Source organism: Sciurus vulgaris (genome assembly GCF_902686455.1).
Source record: "Sciurus vulgaris genome assembly, chromosome: 3".
In the NCBI taxonomy this organism is placed as follows: Eukaryota; Metazoa; Chordata; class Mammalia; order Rodentia; family Sciuridae; genus Sciurus; species Sciurus vulgaris.
Genome location: NC_136463.1, coordinates 37,511,046 through 37,530,548, shown reverse-complemented (window position 1 = coordinate 37,530,548; position 19,503 = coordinate 37,511,046). Strand labels below are relative to the sequence as shown.

General features: G+C 35.5%; 1 protein-coding gene across 7 annotated transcripts in view; it reads right to left on the bottom strand.

Moving 5' to 3' along the window:
- GGNBP2 (gametogenetin binding protein 2) overlaps positions 1 to 19,503 on the bottom strand; it is a 34,237-nt gene that overhangs the window by 11,756 nt on the left and 2,978 nt on the right. For 5 of the 7 annotated variants that reach the window (XM_079131382.1, XM_079131380.1, XM_079131383.1 and 2 more), the window contains 5 exons: positions 12,766 to 12,846; positions 11,162 to 11,415; positions 9,048 to 9,146; positions 4,514 to 4,639; positions 4,310 to 4,423 (listed from right to left, as the gene is read on the bottom strand). In XM_079131382.1, coding sequence (XP_078987508.1) covers positions 4,310 to 4,423; positions 4,514 to 4,639; positions 9,048 to 9,146; positions 11,162 to 11,415; positions 12,766 to 12,846 — 674 coding nt within the window. The remainder of the gene's footprint in view (positions 1 to 4,309; positions 4,424 to 4,513; positions 4,640 to 9,047; positions 9,147 to 11,161; positions 11,416 to 12,765; positions 12,847 to 19,503) is intronic. The other 2 variants (XM_079131384.1, XM_079131385.1) reach the window with 1 other exon arrangement.

Here is a 19,503-nt window from a genome sequence, read left to right as displayed (position 1 = left end):
CTTTTTATTTTTAGACAGGGTCTAAGTTGCTTAGGGCCTTGCTAAGTTGCTGAAGCTAGCCTTGAACTTGTGATCCTCTTGCCTCATCCTACTGAGTTGATGGGATTAGAGGCATGTGCCACCTGCCCTGGGTTTTTTGTGTTTGTTTTTGTTTTTATAAAGAAGGAAACAGGGTTTTGCTACACTGCAAAGGCTGTCCCGAAACTCCTAGCCTCAAAATATCCTTCTGCCTCAGTCTTTTGAGACTACAGGTGAACACCAACTTGCCAGTCTGCTATTATTTCTGCTTTATGCTTCTTACTACAGTATTTATTCTTGTAATTGCCATAAATTAATTTGGTACATGTCTTCTGACCTGATAGTAAATAACTATACTTCTTTAAGTGTATATAAGTTAGAGGCCCCCTGGATAAACAGAGGCAATAATGCTGACAAGCAACAATAAGTCACTGTATTTAGTAATACTTTAAAAATGAATATAGCCAGGGCTGGGGTTGTGGCTCAGTGGTAGAGTGCTCACTTAGCACTTGTGAGGCCCTGGGTTTGATTCTCAGCACTACATTAAAAAAAAAAAAAAAAAGTATTGTGTCCACCTACAACTAAAAAAATATTTTAAAAAATAAAAAATAAAATAAAAATTAATATAGCCAGGTGCAGTGACATATCTGTAATCCCAGTGACTCAGGAGGTTGAGGCAGAAGGCTTGTAAGTTCAAGGCCAGCCTTAGCATATTACACAGGGCAATGATTTCTCATACAACATCAAAAGCAGAGGTAACTGACACAAGACAATAGGGATTTCATCAAACTTTAAAACTTTTTGCACAGTTGGGTGTGGTGGCACTTGGCCAGTAATCCAAGCTACTCCTAAATGCTGAGGGAGGAGGATTGCAAGTTTCAGGTCACCCTGGGCAACTTAAAGAGAACTCATCTCAAAATAACAAGGGCTAACAACATTATCCTATGTAAATTTATGATTACACAAATGGTATGTCTTTACTCCATGTACAAACAGAGAAACAATATGTATCCCATTTGTTTACAATAAAAAAAAAAAGAAAAGAAAAAATAAATAACAAGGGCTGGGAATATAGCTCAGTGGTAGAGTGCTTGAATAGCATGCACAAGTCCCTGGATTCAATCCCCGGTGCCACAAATATTAAATAAATATATACATACATACATACATACATAAGGGCTAGGGATATAGCTCAGTGGCAAAGAGCTTGCCTAACATTCATGAATCCCTGGATTCAATCCCCAAAACCACAACAACGACAAAAAAATTCTGTGCAGGAAAGGAATCAATCAGCAGTATAAAAAGACAACCACAGAATCAGAGAAATATTTGCAAACCATAATATTGGATAAGAGGTTAATATTCAGAATATAGAACTCTCACAATTCAGTAAAAACAACAAAAATCAAACAACCTGATTAGTAAATGGGCAATGGCAGAGCACTGCTCTAGCAACTCTATAGTGCTAGAAGCCCTAGTTTTGGGAGTCAATGCTTACCACTGGGGAAAAAAAAAAACCAAAAAGACAAATGAACTGAACAGACATTTCTCCAATGATACAAATAGCCAACCACAATTAGATAAGACCTCATACCTACTAGAATGGATTCTATTAAAAAAAAGAAAATAACAAGAGTTGGCAAGGATGTAGAGAAATTAGAATCTCTGCACAATGTCAGTGGGAATGCAAATGGTAGAGCACCATGGAAACCACTATGGAGGTGCCTCAAAAATATAACTACCATATGATCCAGCAATCCCACTCCTGGTATAAGAAATATATGCAGACACATGTTCACTGCAGCAGTATTCACAATAGATATGGAAGCAACCTAAATGTCCATCAATGGATGGATAAAGAAAATGTGGCATATATATGTAATGGAACATTAGCCAGCTTTAAAGAGGGAGGACAGGTGTAGTGGCCCATGTCTGTAGTCCCAGATACTTGGGAAGCTGAGATAGGAGGATCACTTAAGCCCAGAGTCTGACACCAGACATAGCAAAACTCTCATCTCTTAAAAAAACAAAGGCAGGTGTGGTGGCACACACCTGTAATCCCAGTGACTCAGGAGGCTGAGGCAAAAGGATCACAAATTGGAAATGAGCCTCAGCAACTTAGCAAGGCCCTAAGCAATTTAGCAAGACCCTGTTTCAAAATTTTTAAAAAAAGGCTGCAGATAAGGCTCAGTGGTAAGCACCCCTGGGTTCAATCCCTGGTGCCAGCAAAACAAAACAAACTGTTAGGAGGGTGAATTTAGGGTTTTGTTCTTTTATCACAAGAAGAAGAAAAAAGGCAAAGGAAAAATTTCCCTTTAGCGGAGGAAAAATGAACACAGAAATAACAACACTTCTACATTTTTCAGGTTAGAAATGGTAACTTTACAAAGTCAAGTAAACAAATACAGTAATAAAACTTGAAATACCCCCCCCCATTTTACTGCTTTAAATCCTCAGAGTAGTTTAATATGTTTGATTATACAACTATCATCAAATATGCAGCAAGTTAAAAATATGACATGGGAAGGCTGGTGATGTAGCTCAGTAGTAGAGTGCTTGCCTAACATGCAAAAGGCCCTTGAGTTTATATGGGACTCAGGGTAAAGTTCAGTGACATAGTGAGAACTTAGCATGCATGAGGTCCTGGGTTCAATCCCTAACATGCAAAAAAAAAAAAAAAAAAAAAATTATGGAAGCAAAATGAAAGTGATTTTTCCCATTTGCAAAAGAAATACTGCTCATGAATTTTAAAAATTTTAAGGCAGAGGTTTCACAGTTTCCTAACACCTCATTTCTAATGATGTACTACCATAATACTTAACTGGCTAAATGGGTGTTGTTAAATCTTTATTATAAAGCTCTAAAAAAAAGTAGATACTGCCAACAAAGAACATTAAACATTTTGAAATGTCTAAATGATGATGATGATGATGATGATGACTGTATCTGATTATATCTCAAAAACTCAAACTGTACCTGAAAGAAAAGCTAGAAACAGGAATGACAAGGATCTGCAAATCTAGCATGCAAGTGTTCCCTGACATGCTTACATTGTCAGATATCATTCCAAGTAAATCTTACTATGTATTGTCTGTACTCACAAATTCAACTTAACCCTACAATAAATCTTATAAAATTAATACCATCATTTTTGTCTTAAGGAAGAGAAAAACAGGCAAAGAAAAGTAACTTGTACAAAATTAAAATAAGGTTCAAATCAATCTCCCTTTCTCTCTTAACATGCTTTCTCCCTACCCTTAAGATATTTATAAAGACTCCACTTTCTTTTGAAAATAAAACATTGTCCCAAAATACAGGAAACCTTAAAACATTAGCTCTGAGTAGGAGTAATTTATAACACCCCCCAAAAAAGCTATCTTTTGGGTAAACAAATTCATATATAAAGAGGAAGGATGTATGCTTTATGTCTCTATTGCTTCCCCCAACTCCAAATAATCAATATATGCTCTACTCTTTGGAATATAACCAAACAAAAAGCAAATAAACTGAAAAAAGAAATGAACTTTAGTATGTAGGTTAAGTCATTAGCTCATTGCCATACAAATAAACACCAATCCTGATAACACCAGTTTTTAAAAGAATTTACCTATGTTTTTTAGAAGTGGCCCCAAAGTAATTGTGTGTATCTGTCCCAAAGTCAAAGAACACATAACCACAAACCCAACATGTGACAAATTCATAACAGTAGAACTCCCCCCAAGAATGCCACCTCTAGATGGCTCCCTTACCAGTTTCCTTTCCTACTGCACTCTCCCTCCCTACGAATTTCCAAATGTTAATGACACTTAGAAAATTCCTTTGTAAAAGTAGTATTCTAAAAAGAAAAATCTGAAGTTACTTTTATAGTACATGAAGCACATGAATTCCAACTCTATTTAAAGGTCTTGGCAAACAATTTTAGAAGAAATACTTCAAAATATTACAAAGTAAAAAGTGCTAACAACTTTAATTTTGAAAATGCCATCATAAAATGATTTTATCATAAACAAGTGATTAAGTATATTTTGATTCAGTCAATGTGTGTTTCTTGAAAGGCTGGTCCAGAACAAACAGGTAAAAAGTATAAAAAAGGAGATACTGGGTCAAGCAAGGCTAACACTAAGTCATCTCATAAAGGAACTGCCTACCCTAACAATAAGCTCCGCCTACGGCCAGGTATTAAAGGGAAGGCTGGAGTGCTATCATACAAAGGAGGGCAGTAACAGACCACTCTTGATGACTGACAGCTAAGACACCTTCCACACTACATCACAATGACCTTTAGTCTTACCTGTGTTTTCGCAGATATGTTTCTAGTGTTTCTAAAAGACAACTAGAGTCAATTAAAACTACTTCATCCCTGCATTCCTGGGACATTAGTTCCCATACATCCATCCAACAACCTCTGCAGAAAGAACAAATATATTAGTGAAAAGGAGGAATACGTAAGGGTAAAACATTTAAAAAGGCAGAATAAAGGATTGCTTGATTTTACCTGGCTGTTCCCTGGAAAGGTCCATAATGGAAAATGATCCTACACTTGCTGTCCTTCCTGTGGTCTTCACTACTTCTCTTATCTGTACTTAACTTCTCTGAACTGACACTGCTACTGCTCCCTTCACTGTAGTACAGTATAGTACAAAGCTTAGTGACACTGAGATAATCTGAAGGAATAATTTCTACAGTCTTAAAAGCATGAACTCGTTAATATATTTAAGTATTAGTAGGGTACGTTTACAAATTTGTATAATGATTACATACTTAACCATATTAAAATGTTAAACATATGCTCACATCTTTATATAAAAATTTCAGCTTGACTATGAAGTTTACCTAATACAATTTAACAACAATATTTAGTTATCAAGATAGCAACTGGTTTATAAACTTATGCATTTATGACCAAATATACTTGGTATGTTCTAAAGATGAAAGGGCTGAAAAAATTATATTTTTACCTGTAAACATGGATCAACCTCCCACAAATTAAAAATTCTAATAAGTTTTAATCTACTTAATGTGATTGATTAAAAAATTAACAATAATAATTCCTTTTTATAGCTAGTCCATGGCAACAAAACTCATAACTACTTTCATAATTATGATTAGTGGGAAAATCATAGATTAATTTAATTATAGTAAATAAGCTTTACACTTACTAAAATAAAGGCAGTACACTAAGATGAATACATAGTCTAAATTAGTACTATATGATAATTTTTTTAAAACTTACTAACCCCCCCCACACACACTGATTTCAATGTGGTGCTGGTCATGTACGTTGCTTTGGGGCATATGTGCAATCCAAGTAAAATGGGTGTCTTATATTCCATTCAAGGGAAATCATCTTGATTTTTCTTGAACAACTGGCAACTCTTCTGCAGGTCTGGTTATAGTCCTATTTCTCAACCCCAAGCCCAACTCAGAAGCATTCAGCGCAGCTAACCAGACCACCTTGGAATGCTATAGAAATTCATTGCTCTAGATACTTAAGATGGAAAAACCTTTGAATATATATTTACTTAAACTACTTTATACAGTTAAACAGATATTTGTCAACCCCCAGCCAACTAAAGTCATACATATAATTTTACTCCCTACTTCCTCTCAGGGGCTCAGACCACGTTTCAACAAAAACCTCAACTCCTGCTTTACCTTCTATGTTTTCTTCTACTTACAACTCTCATATTTCCTCTTTTTCTAATTATGCTTGTGTAACCTACAGCTCCAATCAGAACTTTAGCCATAATCTCTCTAGACCCTATTGCTTCCTATGAATTCCTTCAACATCAAACTTTCAAGCCAGGCATGGTGGTGCTTGCCTGTGATCCCAGAAACTCAGAAGGCTGAGGCAGGAGGATTGTGAGTTCAAAGCCAGCCTCATCAGGTTAGGGAGACCCTAAGCAACTTAGCAAGACTCTATCTCAAAATAAAAAACAAAAAGGGTGGGGACGTGGCTCAGTGGTTAAGCAGCCCTGGGTTCAATCTCTAGTACCCACCCCCCCAAAAAAATAGCAAACTTTCAGAAAAAGTAGTCTCCTTTCTACTTTTTTGTATTCCTATTTTTTCCATTCACAGCTTAATCCATTATAAGCTCGCATTGTATTCACTTTTTCACTCACTCCAATGTGGGCTCTGCTTCCACTCAACCACTAGCTCTTCACATCAGTTTCTAAATCCAGTGTCTACTTTTGAGCCCTCAATGACTCAGAAGCATTCAGCACAGCTGACCAGACCACCTTGGAATGCTCTACCATTATAGCTACACCCCCAATATCTTCATTTTTTAATTAATTAGTTAATTCAACTTTGAGATAGGGTCTGGTTAAATTGCCAAGGCTGGCCTTGAACTTGACATCCTCCTGCCTCAGTCTCCCCTCATGCCTCAGCCTCCCAAGTAGTCAGGATTATAGGTGTGTACAACCCCACCTGGCTTTAGTCAAGCTTTTTCTAGTTTCTTTACCAGCTGCTTCTTTTCCACCATTAAACCAAATTCCTTGATATTCTTTTCTCTTGATCTACTCTTTCTCTCTAGGTGATTTTATATATCATTCTATAAGATAAGCTTTAATCCTCAGCTACAGACCTACGACTCTGGACTAGACCTTTCAGATCTCAAACTTACTCCCAGACAGATAATAACCTGGTTACTTGCATAGATAAGAGAACACACTCAGAAAAGATGACATGGATTGTTGCTACTTATTAGGCTAAAACCTAATGAGTTATATTATACTTTCCCTGGACAAAGCATTTAAAACAGGCAGGGTGAGGGATAACAGTGGAAATATACAAAATGATGATAACCAACCAAGGTGGAGAGGGTGTCTTGACTAAACAGACTATACTCAATGACTGGCTATCCACATAGCATGTAAGAATAACTAAAAACTACTTAAGTGGAAAGATCCTGCTTAAGATCAATTAATTCTATTCAACTGATTCCATACTTAGCAAATAACTTTCAAAAACATCTAACTTCCCATGTAGTGAGGACACAGCTGGAGGGGGATATGAAGTCTGTGGAGGTTTTTGGTTGTTTGTAAGCTGAAAGATAGGAAAACATAGCTATATGTCAATTAAATAAAAGGAGATTAACTGACAAAGCAAAGTCACTGCAGAACAAAAGAGTAGATGGAATTCAGAGCAAACTGGAAAGACTGGTCTTAAAGGAAGGCAGCAATGAGTACAGATGTGTAAGATGTGGGATACTTGCTGCTTTTTAGTTGCTCAATGAAGAACATGCATAAAGGGGCTAAAGTGTAGCTCAGCAGTAAAGCACTTGCCTACTATGTGTAAAGCCTTGAGTTCAATTCCCAGCATCACAAAACAACAACAAAATCAATATAATATGCATTAAAAAAAAAAAAAAAGAACCAGAAGCCAGGCTTTTAACTATCCCAAACTACTCTGTGCCTTCAGTCAATAGTTCATTCTCTAAAGAGAAAATGTGAATAAATTCTGCATTTAGAAAACCGGTAATTCTCTAAAGATATTGATAAATATGTAAAATAACAAGAATCCCTAGGAACTACTTTAGGCTATACAGACCTTTGCTGCGTTTGGCATACTCCCCTGTTTAGATAGCATGTAATGTGTAGTCCTTATGTGGACTCTGATTCAAACAAACCGAAGTAAAAAGACACTTAACAATAATAGGGGAACTCTGAGTACTGACTGGGTAGTGTTAATTCTATCAGGTATTATAATGACATTATAATTATGAAAGAAAATGTCCATGTATTTAGAAATGCATGTGGAAGTATATAAGAGTAGAGTAACATGATGCCTTGAACTTGCTTTAAAATACATCAGCAAAGGAAAAAGTATAAACTGAAACAAATGTAGATTTTGATAACTAGTAAAACTGGGTGAAGGTACAAGGACTGGGGAGTCCTTGTATAGTCTCTACTTATATGGAGAAACTGAGGTGGGAGGACCACTTGAACATGAATTTAAGAACAAACTAAGCAACACAGACAGCCCATGCTTCAAAAAAGAAAAAAATATATGGTACTACTTGTATAGTTTTTTCTTCTCTTCTGTATTTATGATGGATTTCATGATAAAATTATAAAATCTTTTCATTTCTGAGTATAGGGAAAAAAACCCTGAAGCAGATCAAGGAAGGAGAAGGGGAGGAAAGGTACTGAGGAATAAAATTAATCAAATCGTATGCATGTACAACAAATGTGGCATAATGAATCCCACTATTATGTATAATTATAATAAAAATGCACTAATGCACTAATAAAAAAGAAAAAACCCTGCTAATTATTAATATTACCACCATCTGGCCATCCAAGTCTTTATATTAGGGAAGAAAATGTCTATACAACAGTAATGCCAATGATACTGAGATATTAAAAACTTAACTTTAAAAATTAACTCAGAAGTAGAATTTTATATCATCCCATTCTCTCCAAAACAAACAAGTTACTTTTTAGAAATTCCCTTTAAATTCTGTCTTCTCCTTACCAACCCTGCCCCCGAGACTTTAGTAAGAGACAACTGTGCCAATGTGCCTGGAGATGGGGTGAAAGCAGCATTAGACGATGTAGCACCCAACACCATGAAAAAAAAAAAATGCACATCAGTTACATATATACTACCATAACTGATATAGGTGCCATAACAAGGCACATTTTTAATCCTGATACATTTACTAAGGAGATAGAGAAATAAGATAGGAAAAATAATTTATAATTATGGCTGTTGATCAAAGAATGATATCACCACAATGAAAATCTTAATATTAGCTACAGAAAAATTCCTCAAAAATCTCAATCTCCTTCTTTTAAAACATATTTAATGTAAGGAACAAAACTTTAAAAATCAAAACTATAGCGACACTATATGGACTCATACAAAAAGGCCTACAGAACAGGGGACATACTTATTTTGATCCATGTTAGAGTGTAATCAATTAATGAATTGAAACTAGCAAGGTATTTACTTTTTGTACTAATTATAATCTACATTTATAATATTAACAATAAAGAAGCACTTTGGTATTCAATTCCACTTACCCCAAAGGTTTTGGCTTATGCGTATCTAAGGAGTGTAACTGACACCTCTTGTTCTTCTTACTTTTTGGAATAGCATCTATCATGTCATTTAGTTTGGACCTAATAAACAATAAACAAAGGTTAACAGTCATTTTTCTTTCAATTTTTTTTCTTTCTTTTTTTTTTTTTTTTTTTCAGTACTGGGGATCGAACTCAGGGCCTTGTGCTTGTGAGGCAAACACTCTATCAGCTGAGCTATCTCCCCAGCCCTTTTCTTTCAAATTTTAGAAATCTCTACTTACTGTCTTTTCATAAGTGTAGTATTACAGACATATTACCTACTCTGAAAATTTCACATCAAACATATTGTAGTCCAAAAGAGTCTATACACTCATTTTCCCCTTTCCAGTCCCAGCCAGTCAATATGTTGAAATAAACCTGCTCTATTCAATGCTTCCCAGACCTACACTTGTTTCCCCGTATCTAGCAATGTGCTTGGCACTCCAATATTTTATTACTGACAACATGACTCTCAGTTATCTTCCTCTGCCCAAATATTATCTAAACACATATCCTAAATGAGGATCCATCATCAAAAATGCTATGCAAATACAGAATGTATTTGTAAAGTAATGTACAGAACACAGGTAATGTTGTTGTATACAACTTACCTCCAACCTGTCAATTGACTTTTAAACATATTTAGAATTCTAACACTTCTTATCCTTGTCTAACCCACCAAACTCTAGTTTATCAACTGTAATAGTTGACCTCCTAAATGGTCTTGTGCTGCCACCCTTTGCCTTTTACATTCTAGGTTTCACTCAGTAGCCAGTGATTCTTTTAAAACATCAGATTATGTTATTCATCTGTTAAAAAACTCTCCTAAGCTTCTTTTCTCAGGCAGAGTAAAATTCCAAAGTCCCTACCACCGCCTTTAAACAGGAAAGCCTTAGCATCTTCAGATCTTTTTTTCATTTTTACTCATTAAATGACATAAAATTATAGCTCACCTCTACCTCTCTGATCCATATATGGATGTCCAATCAGTATCTCAAACTTAACAAACCCAAAAGTGAGCTCTGAAACACTGTTCCCTGCAGACTTGCCCACCTCAGTAAGGGATACCATCAGTCTGTCCTTTAGATGTCCAAAAAACATCACCAATGCCCTCTCCCCAAATTAATCTATCTTAAAATCCTGCTGGTTATTTCCTCGAAATATTTCAGGATCCTACCATTTCTCACTATCTCCATTATTACCAGTGTAGTCCAAGTCATTCATCATCTTTTTCATGAATTATTAAATAGCCTCCGATTCTGTTTCTATCCCTTGTACCACACCTGCCCCCCTGCCACACACTCTCAATACAGAGGTTACAGTAGACCAATCTTCAGGTCAGACTACGTTGCTAACCTGCTCAAAAACCTTCCAAGGCTTTCCACCTCACTCAGAGTAAAAATAAGAGAAGAGACCTCAGGATAATCTACAAGGTACTACATGATAGAACCTTTTATAATTCTTCTGATCTCATCTTCTATTACTGTTCCTTTCATTCATCTGGCTGCTGCCACAGTGGCTTCTTAGCTGTTCCTCAGACATGACAAGAAAACTCCAACCTCTGAACCTTTTCACTTGCTGTTCCTTTACTGCCTTCCTCCAAATATATATGGTTCTTTCGCTCACTTCATTCAAGTCCATATTCAATGCATTTTAGCAGAAGGGCCTTCCCTAACCACCTTTCTTAATAATAACACACGGGCTGGAGTTGTACCTCAGTGGGTAGAGTGCTTGCCTAGCATGCATGAGGCACTGGGTTCAATTCTCAGCACCACATACAAATAAATAAATGTCCACTGACAACTAAAAAAAAATGTAAAAAAAAAAAAACCCAATAATAATACATATTCATTTTACATCCTCTCTACTGGTTCAATTGTGTAAGTAATAAATTACAAATTATATATTTATTGTATCACTTTCTCCACATGAAAGCAGAGTAGATGTTACACAATAAAACTGCTAAACTGGACTCAATTTTTGCCCTAACCAAATTTAGAAAAAAAGGCTACCATCATTTTCAACAAGTTGTTTATAAGCTAACAAAGTCATTTCTCCTACTTTAATATACTTACCCATGTACATAAAATAATGTATAAAGCTTCTTTGCATCAGTCATGCAGCTTCGAGTTACAGATAGGACTCCCTTGGGTCCTACTGTCAGGGGTTCAAGGGCAGGATTTCCAGACTCTACAAGCTGGGAAAAGAGGCGCTCCACGCTGCGACGACAACCAACACATGGAACAAGCTGAGAAAGTGCACTCAAGACTTCACGTGATGTTACAACCATGGCAATACCTAGATCTTGTTGCTTTAGCATACTGTGTCGCTAAGAGAAAGAAAAAGAGTAAAGTGAAAAATCCTTAAGATGTAAAATGTATTCTTTTCACCTCAATGGGGGTTCCTATCCTTGTACAGTAAAGTACAACCTGCCAAGGGCTTACCACCTTTATCTACTACTGAGTTAGAAAGGCAAGTGATTAGCCCTGTCGACGCTGTACTGAATTTGTTCCACAAACCCCTCTGCTCCAGAATTAAGGGCGAAAAGAACTGAACTCAATCTAGGGTATAAAAACTGTGTAGAATGCCAGGGCTAGGGAGTATGCACCTTGACATAGCAAAAAGAAACCCTGCATCTGCTGCATCTGAAATTGAAGATTTATTCAGTGAATATTAAGAGAAAGAAGAAAGTCACAATGCAGCTTTACAATATCTTCTTTTCAACTTTAAACAACACACTATGTTTAGCTATAAGAGTCAAATTAGCATGGTGATCATGAAAAGCAGCAATTCACAACCTGGAGGTATGGACATATGTGGATTAATGCAAGAGAACAAGGACTATCTTACTTATGAGGGAACCAGTGAAGGAGTAATATGCTGGTGCATATGAATGTTAATTGCTGATTATGACAAGGTAGAAAAATGACTGAAAATCACAGCTGTACAGAAATGGGCAAAACTCTAGTAAGTTCTACCAGATGGAGTGAAGAGCTACACTACAATTATCATTTTCAGATTTACCAAAAACAGATGGAGAGGTAAGACAATTACCAAGAAGCATTTTCTCACATTTACCTTTAACTTTTCATTCAAAATTTTCTCTAAAGGTAGAAATAGAGTTCTGAAATAAACTAGTAAATTATCTCCTGTTAATTTTGTTATATATTTAAATGTATTTATAAAGTATCATATTTCTTAAGAATTAAATAAAAATCAGAAAGTTCATAATATAGGATTAATTTTTTTTAACTTGAACAAAACAATCATACAGAAGAAACCCAACAAGTTCTTTTTGTGTGTGTATGCAGTGCTGGGGATTGAACCCACAGCCTCAACATGCTAGGCAAGCTCTCTACCATTGAGCTATATCCCCGGCCCCCAACAAGTTTGTGACGAAAAACTGTGTACCCTATCTTTAAAAACCAGGAAAGATGGCTAAGTGAAGTAGAATCTTATGGACGTGTAAAATGTTAACACCACAGAGTCTCTATGATGTATGACAGGTCTATACATCAGGTATGTAAATATATTCATCACAGTAAAAACGAAACCAATTTCAGTTTAACACTAGGTAAAACAAAATTTAAACTTAATTTTATTACAGCTAAATTCTAAATGATTCTTTAAACACACACATACACACACCACTGAAAACACTGATTTTAAAAACTATTACCTGAATGAACTGCTTTAGTTGTGCACCATTATTCTGATGCCCATCGAGATTTAACACATTGTCAGGAAACTCCATCACCATCTTAAAATGTAAAAAGAACAGGAATCAAATATTTTACTCTCTTCAAACACATTATACAGCCTATTTTATAAACTCCTAGGCAGAAATAAGACCTCAAAATTCCATCCCACACAAAAAAGGTTTTTTTTAAAAATCTAAATATACAGCCAGGCATGGTAGCATATGCCTATAATTCCAGCAACTGGGAGAATAAAGCAGGAGGATCACAAATTCAAGGTCAGCCTCAGTAACTAAACAAGACCCTATCTCAAAACAAAATTAAAAAAAAGAAGTGGAGCACTCCCACATTCAATTCTAAGTACTAGATTAATTAATTAGCTAATTAATTAATTTCACCCTCCCCAGTTCCAGAGATTGAACCCAGGGACTTTTTACCACTGAACTATATTCCTAGTACTTTTTATTTTGAGATTCAGTTGCTGGGATTACAGGTGTGTGCCACTGCACTGGGCAGTACACAAACTTCTAAAACTAGAATGGTATACCATTAAGAGCAAGGACAATGAAGTCAGATAAGACAGTTCAAATCCAAGCTCTGTCACTTAACATCTAAATCATAACTCACAAGTTACTTAACCTGTTTCTTAACTTCCTCATCTGCAAAAGAAAATTAATAATTTCTAATATCTCTCACAAAGTAGTTGTGAGGATTAAATTATACTTTAAAGTGTTTGTAGCCATACAAGATAGTGCACACCAGTAATCCCAGCAACTCAGGAGTTCAAAGCAAGCCTCAGCAACTTAGGAAGACCCCGTCTCAAAATTAAAAAATAAAATGGGCTAGAGTGTAGCTCAGTGGTAAAGCATCCCTAGGTTTAATCCCCAGTACTGCAAAAAATTGTGTTTTTTTCCAGTAGCCAATAACAATATTTAAAAAATTAAATAACCTGACGATTTTAGTTAACTCCTCATAATTATGAAAAAAATCTTTTAACTACTTTTAAAAATATCTATATATCAGGTTTTGGATATAGCTCAGTGGTATAGTGCTTGCCTCACATATGAGAGGCACTGGGTTCAATCTCCAAAAGTGAAGAACTGCCTGCTCCCAACCTGCAAAATACCCTATATATATAAGGATAGGGTTGTAGCTCAATGGTAGAGCACTTGCCTAGCATGTGTGAGACCCTGGGTTTGATTCTCAGAACCACATAAAAATAAATCAAATAAAGGTACTGTGTCCATCTATAACTAAAAATATATATTTTAAAAATCCTCTACATATATTAGAACAGTAGCTGATGCACAGTAAATGTTCTAAGTTTGAATAAAAAGTATATACTACCGAAGTATATATATACTGAAGTAGTTATTCAAATATCAAAATCTAGCAAGGCATGACAGTGCAAGCCTATAATCCCAGCGATTTGGGAGGCTGAGACAGGAGGACTGCAAGATTCGAGTCCAGCCTATGCAACTAGTGAGACTCTATCTCAAAATAGAAAATAAAAAGTGTTGGGAATGTGTTCAGTGGTAAGGTGCCTCTGGGTTCAATCTCCAGTATGGCCAAAGTGGGGGAAAAATCAAAACACTACTGGGGGAAGGGATATATAAAGCTTAAAGTTTAAGGATGTATCAGTATGTCAAATAAAGGGAATTAATAATTAGTAAAGTCCACTGATCTGTAATGCCACACATTTCAAGAAGAACCATAGTTAATGTACTACCGAAAGCCACTTTAACTGTTAAGATGTCATCAGTTGCCAGGCACAGTAGTGCACACCAGAAATCTCAGGTTCAGGAGGCTGAAACAGGATCGCGAATTCAAAGACAGCCCCAGCAAAAGTGAGGCACTAAGCAACTCAGTAAGACCCTACCTCTAAATAAAATACAAAACAGGGCTGGGGAGGTGGCTCAGTGGTTGAGTGCTCTGAGTTCAATCCCCAGTACCTAACCCCCCAAAAGAAGAAAAATGACATCAGTTAAAGAAGCATCCCAAATCCAGAGACACAATGTGAACTAAAGTCTACCTTCATGACAATGAAATAAAATAACACATGTATATCTTAACTAAAACAACATTAAAGATATCGAACACACTGTGCTAGGACAAACTATTTCCAGATGACAAAGGCCTCAAACTGCTACATACTCAAAGAGTGAAATCAGGATAGAGAGACCTGTTGGAGGCAAAACCAAAAATAAAAACAACAAAAACAAAAAGCCCACTTGGTTGCATGTGATCTTCCCTCCCTTCTCCACCCAGCACCATGAAGATCTGCTTCTTCAGTGGATGAAACCATTCTCTTCCTTCCACATTAGAAATAAAAGACAGCATATGCTTGTTCTAACAATAAATGGGGCCACATTAACAACAAAGGAAAATGTAAGCAACAGATATAAAAAATTTTCTTGAATTGCTAAAAGATGAATACTAGATATAAGTGGATTCTCTTTTTTCCCCCAGTACTGAGAATTGAACCCAAAGCTTGCACATGCTAGATAGGCACTGTACCAGTGAGCTACAACCCCAGCCCATTTTATTCTTTGTTTTAACAGGGTCTTCCTCCTGAGTTGCTAGGATTAAAGATGGGGATCACCACACCTGAAAGGATGGACAATGATATAAAACACCAACAATCAAGAGGATTGTGCTATGATTCACAGAATCAAAAACTGCATGTACAATGATTCAAATTTTTATATGTGCATATTTTACCTTACAGAGAAAGAAAATAAGTATATCTTCAGGTGGTAGGCCAATAGGTGACTTTTTTCTTTATGTGTTCCTATCCTTCCTAAATTTACTAAAATGCACATGTACTAAGTCAATGTTCCTTGCTTACAATTCTATAATCATTATCCCTAGTTCAAAGACATGCATCCATCTCAACAGTTCTGGAAGTTTTTTCTTCCATACATACAGACGAAATGTCCAAATCTCACTATTTCAAGGACCAAATATCCAATTTTCAGGCTTATCAATCCCAATATGCTGCTTCTAGTTTTCTTTCTCAGTCTTCATTAACGCCTCCAAAGGATGACAGTAATAACAATACTTAACACACTAGGTAGGTACTGTTCTAAGCACTTTCATATATTAGCTTTACCAATGCTATCAAATAAAATTAAAGTCTCTAGTCTAATGCTGTAGCTCTAAATATTCTCATGAGGAAGACTGAAATAAATGGGCCAATATCTAATAATACATATTGTTCACTGTATTTATTATAGGTAACAACCTAGTCAAATGTTTAAAAAAATTAATAATATTGGTATTAGAAATCCTGATCCAGAAGCTAGGGATGTAACTCAGTAATAGATTGCTTGCCTAGAATGTCCAAGGTCCTAGGTTCCATCCCCAGTACTGGAAAAACCACAACAACAACCTGGTACTAAGAAATGAAACTGTCAGGCTAGTGGCAAAGCACCTGCTCAGCATGAGAGAGCCCGGTCCAGAATCATGAAAAGAAAAAAAGAATTTAACTGTAAAGTCATGAAAAGGTATAGGATAAGCCAGGCATGGTCCAGCTACTTGGGAGGCTGAGGCAGAAGGATCATAAGTTTGAGACCAATCTCAGCAATTTTAAGAAAGACCCTGTCTCTTAAAAAAAAGAAAAAGAAAAAAGAGAGAGAAGCAGCAGTAGGGAGGGGGAACACTGGGGATCAATGGGGAGATAGTTCAGAGGTAAAGCACTCCTTGGTTCAATCCCCAGTATGAGACAGGCGGAAAGTGTAAGATCAAACACACAGAACCATGTAACTCAACAGAAAACAGCAAGTCACTCCAAACCTACTATCTAAGCAACTAACACCTTGTTTTGCATTTTCTCTTGCTAAATCCAAATATATGCCATTTCAACACATATCATTTGCCACTATAACAAAAAATTTAAGAAAATTACATACACCATTTAAACATGAAAGTCCCATGAATTTAAGAAAAAAAGAATATAGTTTTTTTTAACCAAATTGAAATTTCTCCAGCCTGGGTTATGGATGTAACTCAGTGGCAGAGTGTTTGCCTACCATGCATGAGGGCATGAGGTTATGTTTGATCTCTAGCATCCACCCAACGAAAAAGGTCTCTCTAGCCTGTTTCTCAGGTGAAATCCTAACTTTTGATTTAGTGTAAGTGAACTATTTTTATTCTGATCTACTTTTTTATTGTTTTAAAAATTAGAGGTCAAAGAACACATCTAACATACTAAGACTTATCAATTGACCTTTAAAAATTACAATTAAATGGATAATATCTGCTTTAGGAATCATTTGTTAAGAGGTAAGAGAGTTAAAAAAAAAATTCATTTCAGATCACTTTATTTTTACCGAACTAGTTCGAATATCCAAATCTTATCTATTGCTCTGTCTTACTGGGGTTTCATTGGCTTGGATAATACCAAATTTTCTCTTGTTCTTGAACTTACTCTATACTATTCTGGCTACAGACTCTGACCTAAATAATTAATCTGTCTTTGCCTTTCAAACATTTAGGACAATGGCTTTTTACCTTACAATTTTCTAGTCGATCACTGTATGCTGTTTAATAGTTTAAGAGATGACAATAAGAAAATGGGAAAGGCAAAGAGACTAGTAGTACTATTTTTCATTTAAAACTACTAGTAGTTAAATACAATAGTACTAGTAGTATTTAAAACTACTTCCTTAACTCAATCTTAGATTCCTGGTTACCTAAAGGGAGAGTGTCTTATAAAGTATTTCAGGTGTGGTTTCACAGAGGAATCATTAATGTTCAGCTTCATGATGAGGTTGCCTACCCTAGCTAGACAAAAATAGAACGAGTCATTGGGCTGCAATTACTGCTTTATAAAGTTTATTGAATCCATTACCCACTTTCACTCTTAAGTATCTGTCCTGGTTTTTCCTGACCACAAAAAAAAAAAAAAAAAAAAAAAAAAAAATTCGTTTTTAGCTCATTCTCACAAGCTCTAACCCATGATATTGTTTGTATTTATCAAAATTGTAACTGATTTTTTCACTGTTACTTCTTCATTCACACAGATATTTTTAATATCTATCCCTTCTGGTAAAATTAAATATTAAATCAAGTGTTGAAAAAAAGTTAAATACTAAACTTTTAACAAATGCCAAACACCTTATCCCCATGAGTACCCCACATGCTACCCTTCTTTTAAAGTCTCACACAGTTAAAAATTCTTATCATGGTTTTTAGCCCATTTAGATTAATTTGAATTGGAATGGTAAACTGTCTTCCAAAAATATTGTAGTAATATGACAATATGCATTAAGACTTTTTAAAAGTGTTCTTATCCTCCAATCCAGTAATTCCACTTGGAAGAGACTAAGGAAAAAAACTTTAATACAAAGATTTAACTCATTATTTCTATCCTTACATTATTATTCAGAACAAAAACTAGAACCTCCTCTATGGTCCACAATGAAAGGATGACTAATCACACAACGTGATATTACATAGCCATTAAAAATGTTAAAGAAAGCTGGGTATGTGGCAAACACCTGTAATCCCAGCAACTTGGGAGGCTAAGGCAAAAGGATCAAAAGTTCGTGGCCAACCTCAGCCAATCTAGTGAGACTCTAAGCAACTTATTGAGACACTGTCTCAAAATTAAAAATAAAAAGGGTTGGGGTTGTAGCTCAGTGGTAAAACACCTCTAGGTTTAAACCACAGTACCAAAAAAAAAAAAAAAAAAAAAAAAAAAAAAAAAAAAAGTTAAAGAATGACAAGAAGTCTAGTGTGGTGTCTCAGCCTATAGACCCAGTACTTGGGAGGCACAAGTATCACTTGAATCCAGGAAACTGAGACCAGCCTGGGTAACAGTTATGTGGTTATTTTTTAAGACTGTATAGGGAGTATACATTTTGATTCCATTTATTCTTTAAAAACTATATACTTAAGAAACTATAATTCTTCAAAGGTATCTCTAAAATAAAGTCTGTATTCTTTCTATCAGCTATTTTATAAGCCAGTAACACAAATAGCATTTAGCTACCTACTTCAACACTTTCCTAAACATTCCAACAGTTCACTTACTTGGGATTTTTCTCCATTACATTTACATCAGCACTAGACTCAAGTGTTCAAAACCACTAAACTACCATAGGAATCTTTTTAATGTGGATGTAACATAAAAGAGGAGGCTTCTTCACAGACAAGTTTCCTAATTTCGTTTTATAAATACAAGTTAAAATCATCACTTTATTAAGGCTAAAGTTTTCAGCATGTCTCTAAAATAATAAAATTTGTAACTATAATCTGTAAACATTGTAACTAAAATAACATCAAGCTGCTAACAAGAGTCTGAGACTACTGTACTTGAAATAAACACAATGTTTCCTCAGTGCATTACCTCTAGACTCTAGGAACAAAGATTAAACCAAAAGTTAACTTCAGGCACACACTGTCATCAAACTATCAATGAGTGCAGAGCATAAACCTCAGGCATCTTCACTTCCTCTTCCCAGTTCTCTACCAACAGGTGTTTTGCTCTGTATTAATCCTTTATGTGACATTTGGTAGAATGGTCCTGAAAGAAACTTGTTTCCCTAAATATGACATCCTTGACAAAATGTTCTCCAACATTCCTTTACCAACCACAAAGATTCTGCAGAAGTGTCCAAAAGGAATAAAATTTCACTCATTACCTAGTGATAAAAACATATTCAAAAAATTGCCCAAAATAAAATATGATTTTGAGATATTTAAGGAAGTTTAAA